The 13,334-nt window shown below is 43.3% G+C and overlaps 1 protein-coding gene across 4 annotated transcripts in view; it reads right to left on the minus strand.

Moving 5' to 3' along the window:
* Window positions 1-9,662, minus strand: part of LRCH3 (leucine rich repeats and calponin homology domain containing 3) — a 101,353-nt gene extending 91,691 nt beyond the window's left edge. For 2 of the 4 annotated variants that reach the window (XM_033958116.1, XM_033958114.1), the window contains exon 1: window positions 9,360-9,662. In XM_033958116.1, coding sequence (XP_033814007.1) covers window positions 9,360-9,606 — 247 coding nt within the window. In that variant the 5' untranslated portion in view covers window positions 9,607-9,662. The remainder of the gene's footprint in view (window positions 1-9,359) is intronic. The other 2 variants (XM_033958117.1, XM_033958115.1) reach the window with 1 other exon arrangement.
* Window positions 9,663-13,334: the final 3,672 nt, after the last annotated feature.

Consider the following 13,334-nt stretch of genomic DNA (forward strand, 5'->3'; position numbering starts at 1 on the left):
TCTAAAGCACTTTTTCAATGAAGAAAGGTCTGTACTGCAACCAATGCTATTCAACATACTTATAAATGATCTGGAAACTGGAATGACAAGTGAGGCAAATTACATGCGAGATGACACAAAACTATTCAAAGCTGTTAAAACACATGAGGACTGTGAAAAATTGTAGGAAAACTGTGCATCAATATGGAAGATGACATTTAATGTGGACAAATGCAAAGTGATACACATTGGGAATAATAATCCGAATCATAGTACCGGAGGCTAAGGTCCACCTTAGGAGTCAGCATGCAAGACAAAGATATAGGTATCATTGTAGACAATATGCTGAAATCTTCCTCCCAGTATGCAGCAGCGGCCAAAAAAAGCAAACAAGATGTTAGGAATTATTAGGAGAGGAATGGTACATTAAGACCAACAATATTATAATGCCTCATCTGGACTATTGCATTCAACTCTGGTCTCTGTATCTCATAAAAAGATATAGTGGAATTAGAAAAGGTTCAAAGAATGACCAAAATGATAAAGAGGATGGAACTTCTCTCGTATGAGGAAAGACTAAAACGGTTAGGGCTCTTCAGCTTGGAAAAGAGACAGCTGAGGGGAGATAGGATTGAAGTCTACTAAATCCTGAGTGGATCGATTTTTCACTCCGTCAAAAATGACAAAGACTAGGGGGCACTCAATCAAGTTACAGGGAAATACTTTATAGAAGCTCTGGAATGCATTGCCAGAGGATGTGGTAAGAGCGGAGAGCGGAGCTGGTTTTAAGAAAGATTTGGACAAGTTCCTGGAGGAAAAGTCCATAGTCTGTCATTGATAAACACATGGGGGAAGCCACTGCATGGAATGTTGACCTGGACTGGTCATTGCTAGAAACAAGATGAACCACTGGTCTGTTTGAATATGGCTATTCTTATGTTTCTACAAGGGGATCAATCATTAGTTTTCCTTGATTGTTATTTAAAACCTATTGTCACCAAAGCTGATCATATTTGAAGGTTGGAAATTTTTTTTTTTGTAATTGTTTATTTACAACAGAAAACAACAGAGAAACAGCAATACAGTCGAAAAGTAGTACATGCAGCAAAAGTGTAAAACCCACTGATGTCAAAGGTTGCAATTTTTGAATCAATTTGGAACATCTCTCTGATCAAGCTTGGTTTGTTACGTTGAATGTAACTTTATTACCATATATACATTAATTCCAATGTATATAGCATTAAAGATGTTTAAAGCAGTTTTACAGCAGAATATGGAAAATTGGTTGCATTTCAATAAATTTTATGCTCTTTAGCCAACTGGTATTGTTTCAGAGTTGTTATGTATTTGGAAATCATTTTTATCGACAAGTTCATGAAATAGCTATGGAAACTCCTTTTTGCTCTATTGATAACCACCCTTTACATGGGGAAATTTGAAGAAAAGTATGTCTATCCGGCTCCATAATTTAAACAATTGGTTTTTGGTATAGAGTTTTGAATGATATGATTTTATTTGAAGCTTTTAACATAGAAACATGATGGCAGATAAAGGCCAAATGGCCCATCCAGTCTTCCCACCCACTATCTCTTCCTCTCCCTAAGAGATCTTTTGTTAGACAATTTTAAAAGACTATTTGAAATTTACAGTGACTAATAGCCAAATTTCTATTTCATTTTTGGAAGTCTCATGAGAAGGTTGTAACATCTATCGAAAGCGTATTTATCATAACAACTAATTAAAGCTTTCTACCAATCATCCTATCACCATAGGAGAAATTTGCTGATTAGCCACCATTTCAAAATTAAAAGAATTTCTTCAACAAATGAAGATTGAAGCAAGCTCATAAACATGCTAAGCATGCCCATAGAAAATAGTTTCTACAATATTATACCAATGAAGAATGGGATCACTGACTTGTGTTTTACCTCATATTTGATGCCTCTAGACTTGTTAAAATATTGAAGATGTTTTAGCCATGGGGATTGGTGGATGCCAGATAACTGTAGTTTCTCTCCCCCCCCCCCACTTCCTCCCTCCCTCTCATACCAGAAGCAGCAGAACCAGTCCTGACAACCCTCCCTCTGGTCCAACAAACTTACTGCACTTCTTCGAGGGGGTTAATAGGCAGATAGATAAGGGAGATCCAGTCGACATCATATATCTAGATTTTCAGAAGGCGTTCGACAAGGCAATTCTTATGTTCTTATGACAACACACCCCTCCGTTCCCCACAGCAGCAGAGCCTACACACAGGAACAAAAAATTGATCCAAAATGACTGCAATGGCACTGAACTGCCAAAAAGGGAACTACGAAGGGATGAGAGTCATGGTGAGGAAGAAGATTAAGAAGAGGATAAGCACTGTAAATACCCTAGAGCAGGGGTGCCCAATAGGTCGATCACGATCGACCAGTAGATCGCTAAGTCAAAGCAAGTCCATGATAGACTCACTTTGCCGTGGCAATCTACTGGGGCAATCAGCCTTCCTCTCCCCGACGTCAATTCTGCCGTCAGAGAGGAAGTTCGGGCCAGCCAATCGCTGGGAAGCAGGGAGAGCTTGGGGCGGTGGCGGCTTTGGGGCCTGTTACCCGATGGCGGCGGCTTGGGAGCCTGTTCCCCGATGGTGGCAGCAGTGGCTTGGTGAAGGGCAGGGAGAAAGAAAGAAAGGGGATATGAAGAGAGAAAAAAGAAAGGGAGGCAGGGAGAAAGAAATGGCAGGGAGAGAAGAAAAAGTTGGGGGAGGGAATGAGGTCTGGAGGAGAGGAAGCATACAGGTTGAAAGAAGGGAAGAAAGATTGGATGCACAGTCAAAAGAAGAAAGTGCAACCAGAGACTCATAAGAACATAAGAACATAAGAACATAAGCAGTGCCTCCGCCGGGTCAGACCATAGGTCCATCATGCCCAGCAGTCCGCTCCCGCGGCGGCCCAAACAGGTCACCTGTCTGAATCACCAGAAGGGGCCCCCTTGCCACCCTGGTTTCCCATTGAAGTCCTATCTTCCCATCGAAGTCCTAACCCTCCGGTTTTGCACATGCACGACCTGGTCGGGTTTCTATACTTATTACCTGGATACTTCTCTCAGTATCCCACGACTCATGAACTCACCAGACAACAAAGGTAGGAAAAATGATTTTATTTTCAATTTAGTGATCAAAATGTGTCTGAATTTATATCTACTGTCTATATTTTGCACTATGGCCTCCTTTTACTAAACCACAATAGCAGATTTTAGCGCAGGGAGCCTATGAGCGTCGAGAGCAGCGCTGGGCATTCAGCGCAGCTCCCTGCGCTAAAAACTGCTATTGTGGTTTAGTAAAAAGGGAGGGGGTATATTTGGATATTTTTGTATGGTTGTTACTGAGGTGACAATGCATAGAGTCATCTGCCTTGACCTCTTTGAAAAAAACCCAGAATATGAATGATAATTAACATTTTCTCAGCGTATAGTGTGCTTTGTGTTTTTTAATTTTATTGTTGGTAGATCATTTTGACTTGGTCTTTTTAAAGTAGCAAGCCCAAAAAGTGTGGGCACCCCTGCCCTAGAGCAAGCATGGTCTCTTTTTAAAGACACAGTCACCGAGGCGCAAAATCTATATATACCGCATATCAACAAGGGTTCCAAGAGGAAAAAGAACATGGAACCGGTGTGACTCACTGTAGCAGTGAAGGAAACAATCAGAGTCAAGAAGACTTTGTTTAAGGAATGAAAAAGGACAAAAACGGACGAAAACTGGATAAAGCACAAACAACATCAAAGCAAGAGCCATAAGGCGGTAAGAGAGGCCAAAAGGAACTACGAGGAAAAAATAGCCAAGGAGGCAAAAAACTTTAAGCCGTTCTTTTGATATATTAAGGGGAAACGACCCGTGAGGGAAGCGGTGGGGCCGTTAGATGACCATGGAATAGAGAGTACTAAAGGAGGACAAAGCCATCGCCGACAAACTGAACACATTTTTTGCGTCTGTATTTACCGAAGAGGATATATCCAAATCTAGAACGCTCTTCCAGAGGCTGTTATAGGGGAAAGCACCCTTCAGGGAGTCAAGAAAAGGTTGGATAAGTTCCTGCTGGAGCAGAACATACGCAGGTAATGCTAGTCTCAAACAGGGCACTGGTCTTTGACCTAAGGGCCGCTGTGTGAGCGGACAGCTGGACACGATGGACCTCTGGTCTGACCCAGCAATGGCAAATCTTATGTTCTTATGATAATCGCCCCTCCCTCCCTCACTCGAAACAGTAGCAGCAGCAGGTGAGCAGAGAAAGCAATAGGAAGAAATATTTTTTCATATGGCAATACTATTCTAATAGAACATAAGAATGGCCTTACTGAGTCAGACCAATGGTCCATCAAGCCCAGTAGCCCGTTCTCACGTCGGCCAATTCAGATCCCTAGTACCTGGCCAAACCCCAGAATCCAAAATAGTACCACAGGTGATTTCTCCCATGTGAAATATAGATTTGTCCTTGTTCTTTAGTTTATATGGGGAATGCAAACTATGCTACTGCATTTGAATGAACATAGAAGCAGAATACATATAGGAACAAAGATGATTGTTCATTGGCATGCAGCATCTCAGTCAGAGGAGGATTTCATTTGGAGTCTTATGGGGTTTTTAGTTATATCCCCCCTTTAACACGGTGGGTTACAATACCACATTCACAATAAGATTACAAATATACATGTATAAACTTCATCAACATATCATACAAATTAGCCAATAAAAATGTTCAGCACCCATGGTTCATTTTGTAAAAAAAGATGTGACTATTTTTAAGAGGCTTTTGAAAAGACATCTTTTTGCTTTCTACTATACAATGGAATAGCATGCCGCACTTCTGGACCAGCACAAGAAAAAGCTCCCATTCTTGTGACTTTCAACCTTGCCTGCTGTATAGTAGGAACATTTAACTCTCCAGCTTGAGTACATAGTCAGATATAGAGTTGATCAAATATCTCGGAGCCATTCCAAAGAGGCAAAGGAAAGTTAGCAACAGCAGTTTGTCCTATTCTAAAATCAATCCTCAACCACATAAAATTAAGACACATGGTCAAATGTCCCAGTACCAAACATAATGCCAATAATTGAGTTTTATGTAACTTGTAGCACATGAATTGAACTTGGGAACACCTAGCAGCAGCAAATTGCAATAGTCCAAACTGGACAACACTGCAGATTGTAGAGAGCACTTAAAATTGGCACCACACAGATAAGATTTAAGATTGTTCATCAATCGTAATTTAAAATAAATCTTCTTAACCGTGGCAAGAATGTGAGGTTGAAAGGACAAGCGGGCATCTAAAATAACTCCCAGGTATTTAACCTCATCGGAAAGGTCGATAATTGTCCCTAAAATTTGTACAGACTCAGGTATATTTATATTCACGGCACTTGACAAAAACATCACTTTTGTCTTGGAGATATTTAACATGAGCTTGTTATTGTCCATCCATCTTTTTACTTCAAGGAGCACAGTTTTCAACCTCCTAATGGCATTTGCCAATGATTCTCCAATTGGGAAAAACAACTGTCATAGTAATACACACAGCAGACAGATGTAAATATTAAATAGTGTTGCTGAAAGGGCTTATTCCTCTTTGACCTGACAATTTGCCATTGACAAAAACTTCCTGTTTCCTATTATTCAAAAATTAACTGAACTATGCATGAACTTCCCCCCCCCCCGTCGTTCCATTAATATTGCATGATCAAGGGTATCAAAGGCGGCTAATATATCCAGAAAAACAGACAGATATTCCTCCCCCTTCTCAAACCCACATCTCATTTCATCCAAAAGCGAGACTAACAAAGTTTCAGTACTGCGGTATTTACGAAACGCATATTGATGATTATCTAATATCTCATTTTCTTCCATATGCTTTTCTAACTGAAGATAAACCACTTGTTCCACGATTTTTGAAAATACTGGCAGAGCTGCCACTGGACGGAAATTTTGAATCATCTCTACACCTATTTTTCTATCTTTAATTATCGGATGAATTGTGGCAATTTTTTTATCTATTTGGAACCTTTCCATTCTGTAGGATGATATTAATAATCTTCATTAGCACTGGACAAACCTCCTTATCCAAACTCTGAAGAATCACTGGCAAACACAAATCTCCAGTCTCTACTGTCGGCTTACAAGCAGGAAGTACCTTACTTACAAAAACTTCTGTCACTGGTTCAGAACTAGTCCACTTTACATCCACACTCCCCAGAGCACAGACTCAAAGAATAGGTTCAGCTCATCTGGTGAAAAAGGCACTACAGGATTCTCAACTGGCTTATTAAAACATTGAAATAGATGTTTAAACTATCGCGAACCGTTTTGGATTCATAAACTTAAAACAATTTACCCCAGAGAACCGAATGAGGGAGTTCGATGACAAATGTTGATCTGATTGATCAGTTCACAAAATCTGTGTTCTGGTTGGCCATTTTCAATGAAAGTTTGTATTTAAGTTCATAGGTTGCTATTGAAATAGGCATGGGGGAAACCACTGCTTACCCTGCATTGGTAGTGTAAGAAAAGGAGAAAAGACAGCCTCATGGAAGACGAACACACAGGGAGACACAAAAAGAATGATTGCCCTGGATGGGTAGCATGAAATGTTGCTACTATTTGGGTTTCTGTCAGGTACTTGTGGTTTAGCCACTGTTGGAAACAGGATACTGGGCTAGATGGACTAGGACCATTGGTCTGACCCAGTATGGCTATTCTTATGCTAAGGAAGTTATATGTTCCTTTATTTGAGCAGTTCAGGTTTATATTTATTTGTTTTATTATAGGAGTTTTGCATGTATTATGTTTCCATTGTATTAGTATTATTTCTCTCATGTATCAATAGATGCATTTTTTACAAACACATTTTGAATTATCATACCAGTCACTGAAGCTTTTTTGTAACTTTCACTCATTTAAACTGAGTCTGTTTTAAATTTGCCATGCTTTGTTTTAACATATTGAATTTTTGCTGTGTTATATCTGCAAGTTTATTTACAGTTTGATATACCGACCATCAAACAAATATCTGGATGGTTTACAATTACTAAAATTGGAGTTTAAAAAAGAGTAATAATAATAATAAAAAAATTAAACTATGGCAACATAAAGATCGGACAAAGTTGTTACAATAGGCACTGGGGGGGGGGGAGAGGAAGATTCCACATGAAAAGGAAAGGGAAGGAAGAGAATGAATTATGAGGGGAAGGGGGGTCGCTCTCCTGTCTTGCCATTTCTGATGACATCACTTCTCTTTGATCCCAGTCTTCCTGCGAGCTCCATGCTTGTGAGGCTGCTCTTAGCAATCCTTTGGGCTTTTCACAGCTGGCTTTAGCTTTGCTTGTATTTCTAGTCCGTTGCATGACCCCCACACACCTTTTTTTGGTCTGCTTCTTTTAGCCTTTTTGGCCCATGTTCTGCTGCTTTCATATAGTAGTTTCTGGTCAGGTAATTCTCATAGATAAAATGTTCTTTCTGCAGGTTGTCAGGATTTACTTTATTTCTTATGAGTTTTAAGCTTTTTCCGTTTTTCCAATAGACTAGTTTGGGCCACTTGGCACAATTTTTTATGAACCTCTGGCTTCACTTTGAAACTTTGTGTTTCTTCCCCACACTGTTCTTTGCTTTATGTCATTTTTGTTTTGTTTTGATTTACCCTTCTTAGCCCATGTGTATTTATAGTACTTTTCACATATCTTATATATATCAAGTCTTTTTTCTTTGCTCTCCTAGTTTCATAGTTCTTTTGTCTGCTGATGTACTTACATCATTGTTCAAATCTAGGTTTATAGATGGATGGACTGGATTATCCTATATATTGTGCCCTTATTTATGTAGTGGCATTTGCACTTTTGGCTACGTATATACATATTTTTCATTAGTTACTTTTTATTTCAGATTGCCCTATTTGTGGATTTGTTTTAGAACTGCTTTTTACAATATTGGATTCATTTCCTCGATGACTTAATTTACACTTAAATAGGTCAGTCATCATATATTGCTATGTATAGTGGCTCATCATCATTATTATTTTTCAATGTAGACCTCAAATGACTTCACTAGTTCCTTCACCAACAATTTAATTCCTACTTTGCTCTTCTGTTGTAGGGCTGGAGGTCTGATAAGTTCTGATCCAGGGCATCAGAACACAGGCAAGGTCAGCACACAGGTAGTTTTCTGAACTAGGCCGGAATCTTGTTACTCTTTGGGGATTCCGCATGGACTGTCGCTATTCTTTGGGGGTTCCAGAATCTTGTTACTCTTTGGGAATTCCGCATGCAATGTCACTACTCTTTGGGGTCCCGGAATCTTGCTTACTGAGATAACGGAATGTTGTTACTCTTTGGGGATTCCGCATGGAATGTCGCTACTCTTTGGGGTTCCGGAATCTTGTTACTCTTTGGGGATTCTGCATGGAATGTTGCTACTCTTTGGGGTTCCGGAATCTTATTACTCTTTGGGAATTCTGCATGCAATGTCACTACTCTTTGGGGTCCCGGAATCTTGCTTACTGAGATAACGGAATGTTGTTACTCTTTGGGGATTCCGCATGGAATGTCGCTACTCCTTGGGGTTCCGGAATCTTGCTTACTGAGATAACGGAATGTTGTTACTCTTTGGGGATTCCGCATGGAATGTCGCTACTCTTTGGGGTTCCGGAATCTTATTACTCTTTGGGAATTCTGCATGCAATGTCACTACTCTTTGGGGTCCCGGAATCTTGCTTACTGAGATAACGGAATGTTGTTACTCTTTGGGGATTCCGCATGGAATGTCGCTACTCTTTGGGGTTCCGGAATCTTGTTACTCTTTGGGGATTCCGCATGGAATGTCGCTACTCCTTGGGGTTCTAGAATCTTGTTACTCTTTGAGGATTCTGCATGGAATGTTGCTACTCTTTGGGGTTCCGGAATCCTATTACTCTTTGGGAATTCCGCATGCAATGTCACTACTCTTTGGGGTCCCGGAATCTTGCTTACTGAGATAACGGAATGTTGTTACTCTTTGGGGATTCCGCATGGAATGTCGCTACTCTTTGGGGTTCCGGAATCTTGTTACTCTTTGGGGATTCCGCATGGAATGTCGCTACTCCTTGGGGTTCTAGAATCTTGTTACTCTTTGAGGATTCTGCATGGAATGTTGCTACTCTTTGGGGTTCCGGAATCTTATTACTCTTTGGGAATTCCGCATGCAATGTCACTACTCTTTGGGGTTCCGGAATGTTGCTACTCCTTGGGTTTTGGCCAAGTACTAGGGACCTGGATTGGCCACCGTGGCTTGATGGACCCACTAAGGCTAGTCTTGTGTGATCCCCGCCCCCCTTTCGCAGCAGCACCACCAGTGTCTTTGGGCTGCCGCCCTCGCCCTCACCGGCCCGCGTGGTGTCTGTCAGGTCCTGGTTGGCGGCGCCCCTCGGGAAATCCTTCAGTTTCCTGCCGCTGAGGTTGAGCACTCCGGTCACCGCCGCTTCTTCCAGCGCTCGCTCCACAGAACGGTTCCAGGCGGCGGGGCCCAGTCCCGCCGCCGTGCCCGGCCCGGCTGCAGCCTGGGAAACGGCCGACAACACGGAGCTCGGCCCGCCCGAGCCCTCAAGCGACACCGACACCGTGGCCGCCATTGCAAAAGACTCGCCGAAGCGTCTGCGCAGGCGCAGGAAACAGCCCGTAGGCCGGCAGCGACGGCGCAGACGCGGAACTGTGGTCAATCCTCGTTCTCATGCTCCAATGGCCGCTCCCCGCCTCATTCTAGTCCGCCAATAGCCTCTTCCAGTGCGTTGCAAGCCTCACTCTAGCCTAGCGGCTGGAGCAGTTTGCTGAGAGTGGTCGATACGTCGGCGACAAAGGCAGCGCTTTCTGCTGGGAAAACAAGTCTTGCTGGTGCTGCATTTCGTAGGCTCGAGGCCTTTTTAGGGGAGCAGCACTTTGACCCCCTTGTTGGACCGACCCAGGTGTTGTGGGGGGAGGGGGCGGACACAGAGAAAAGAAGAGCTAAGGCCAGTACTGGGCAGACCTGGATGGACTGGAGTGACCTCTGACAGAGACTTCAGTACCGGGCAGAGACGAAGAGAAACCCCCAACTAGATGGACCATTCGGGTCTTGATCTGCCGTCATCTACTCTGGGCCTTATTCTTTAGGATGGTGGAGCAGACCATGGTGCTTTCTGGTTGGCAGTGCCAGAGCCAGTGCTGAGTGCGCTTCAGGTGGCCCAGAATTCAGTAGTACTCACAGACGGAGTATGTTCCTGGTAAAGGTTTTCAGGTGCTTACAGAAGTTGGCCCCCAAACACCTTGTCCAGAGCATCTTGCTGGCTACTGCTCCGCTCTATTGAGCATTGTGATCTGTTTGTGCCAGCTGTGCAGGACTTAAGGCTTTCCTCTTCCAGGAACAGTGTTTTTCACTATATTGGTGCCAGGATATATTCACCAACAGCAAAATTTACAGAACTTCAAAGACATCTGTTCTGTAAGATGAAAATATATGGTATGAGTTTGGCTGTGGGGGATAGGAGTGATGACTGTTGAGGGCTGAGTGCTGGTCACTGAAGTATTTCAATGGTCTGGTTTGTCCCATTTGGCACAGGATGTTTTTCATTGCAGCATCTTGTGTGCCTTAATGTAATTTTACATTTTTGATGTATGATAGGGTTGGCTAGTTATTGATATTAAACAATGTTCATGTCTTATACGATTTGATTTTATATGTAAGTAGTTTATTATAGTGTTGTCTCAATGTGTTTTGTATGATAAATGTAATGTTTTATTCTGTATGTTGGTGTGGAACACGCCCTGGATAAGGGCGGGTGATAAAAAAAAAAAAAAAAAAAACAACCTATTGACCAGAGAAAAGGCTTTTAGAAATTGTCATTATTTATGCGCATGCACACACTCTAAAATTTAAAACATGTTTTCTTGAGGGATTAGAAGGCTGAAAGTTGAGAACATAAGAATAGCTATCAGGAAGCAAATTGATTGGCCACTGCTAGAAGCAGAATAGGCAAGATAGACTGTTAAAAGTCACAAGTACCTAGCAAGATTCCATGCTGTCAATCCCAGGGATAGCAGTTTCAGTTAGACCTAAGGCTGACGATGTGCTTAGGACAGCAAATATTCTTCTACCGACCTTAGCTGCAGTTTGTTCAGGGGCTACAGCACAGCTATGCTAGTGAAGATTTTCAGAAGGGCGGAGGTTTAGGAGAGTTACTAATTAATCCTAAGAATTTTTCAGTTTAACTACTTTTGTCCTGTTGGCAGATGTCTGATGCCTGAGAGTGCAGAGGCTTTGAACTGCCAGTGCACTGTGGAGGGTCTTCCCCTGCTCCACTCCTGCCACCGCCTGACTGCTGATCTCATGCAAAGAAGCCAGCTCTGACAGAGAAACTCCATCCTGGGACAAAAGTGGCATAAAAATCAGACTTTCCATCCTCCCAGTCTATAACAGACTGAACTTCCTAGTCCAGGTCCTCAGCTGGTCAGGGCACATGTTGAGGGGAGTTCCCCTGTCCTATCACCACTGATGCACTTCACACACTGAGGATCCTCAGCAGTTCAAATAGGCTTTCCACTAAAGCTCACAAAATCTGGAATGAAGCTTTGTAATGGGGGGTCTCAAAGACCCCCTGCTGGGACTCCTGGGCCCTGCGGCACCCACGTAACTACACTTGACCAAACCATCTTCAGAGGCACCGGGAAAGGGCCCTTACCCTGAGAACACACCTCTCCAGGTCCCCAGTCCTGGAGGAGGCTGAGCCCAAGGCTCCCACTCCTCCCCATGTGCTCTGTTGCACATGAGACATGGAGATTCCCCGGCCAGTCATCCAGCATAAACCTGGCATGATATATGGGTAAGAAGGTTTGAGGAGTCCGTCCCTATTGATTTTAAGCAAAATAGAGGGGTTTTGATGCTTCAACAACAAAAAAAAAAAGATTGTTTAAAATCCAAGTTGGCCACCACCAATAAAACTGCACCAAAAACAGCCCGTGGAGACTCCTTACAGTCATAAAATGCAGAGTGAGGGGTTTCAGAGGTGGGGAACCTAGCCTCTGGCTACAAACACCTTCAAAATTGAGTTTTGGAGACTCCCCTCCCCAATTTTTCCCACAGACTATAATAGCTTTACTCGCTTTGCCTTGCAGTGTCTGCCAGTCTCAGCCTAAGATTTCAGCTGGAACATCGTATACCTGGACTTCAGTAAAGCATTCGATAGCGTACCACACCGCAGGTTGCTGAGCAAGATGAGTTCTATAGGATTGGGCGACACATTGACGAAATGGGTTAGGAACTGGCTTGGAGGTAGGCTTCAGAGGGTAGTGGTGAACGGCACCCCCTCCGAAATGACGGAGGTAATCAGTGGAGTGCCGCAGGGCTCGGTCCTGGGCCCGATCCTATTCAACATCTTTATAAGAGACTTGGCAGAAGGGCTCTGAGGTAAAATAACATTATTCGCCGATGACGCCAAACTAAGCAATGTAGTGGGCAAAAGCACAACAGACATAAATTCAATGTCCGACAACATGATGCACGACCTACTCCTACAGGAGTGCTGGTCTAGGTCCTGGCAACTCAGCTTCAATGCCAAAAAATGCAAAGTCATGCACCTGGGCAGCCAAAATCCATGCAAGACTTACACCCTTAATGGCGAGATCCTAACAAGAACTGAAGCAGAACGAGACTTAGGGGTGATCGTCAGTGAGAACATGAAGACTGCCAATCAAGTGGAGCAAGCTTCATCCAAGGCAAGGCAAATCATAGGTTGCATATGCAGGAGTTTCGTCAGCCTTAAGCCTGAAGTTATTATGCCATTGTATAGATCCATGGTGAGGCCCCCACCTGGAATACTGTGTGCAATTCTGGAGGCCGCATTACCGTAAGGATGTGCTGAGACTGGAGTCGGTCCAGAGAATGGCTACCAGGATGGTCTCGGGACTCAAGATTCTCCCGTACGAGGAACGGCTGGATAAGTTGCAGCTGTACTCACTCGAGGAATGCAGAGAGAGGGGTGACATGATCGAGACATTCAAGTATCTCACGGGCCGCATCGAGGTGGAAGAAGATATCTTCTTTTACAAGGGTCCCGCGGCAACAAGGGGGCATCCATGGAAAATCAGGGGCGGGAAACTGCACGGGGACACCAGGAAATTCTTTTACACTGAAAGGGTGGTTGATCGCTGGAACAGTCTTCCACTTCAGGTTATTGAGGCCAGCAGCGTGCCTGATTTTAAGGCCAAATGGGATAGACACGTGGGATCTATTCACAGAGAAAGGTAGGGGAGGGTCATTGGGGTGGGCAGACTAGATGGGCCGTGGCCCTTATCTGCCATCTATTTCTGTTTAACTCTGCCTCATAGA

The sequence above is a fragment of the Geotrypetes seraphini genome, chromosome 9 (assembly GCF_902459505.1).
Source record: "Geotrypetes seraphini chromosome 9, aGeoSer1.1, whole genome shotgun sequence".
In the NCBI taxonomy this organism is placed as follows: domain Eukaryota; kingdom Metazoa; phylum Chordata; class Amphibia; order Gymnophiona; family Dermophiidae; genus Geotrypetes; species Geotrypetes seraphini.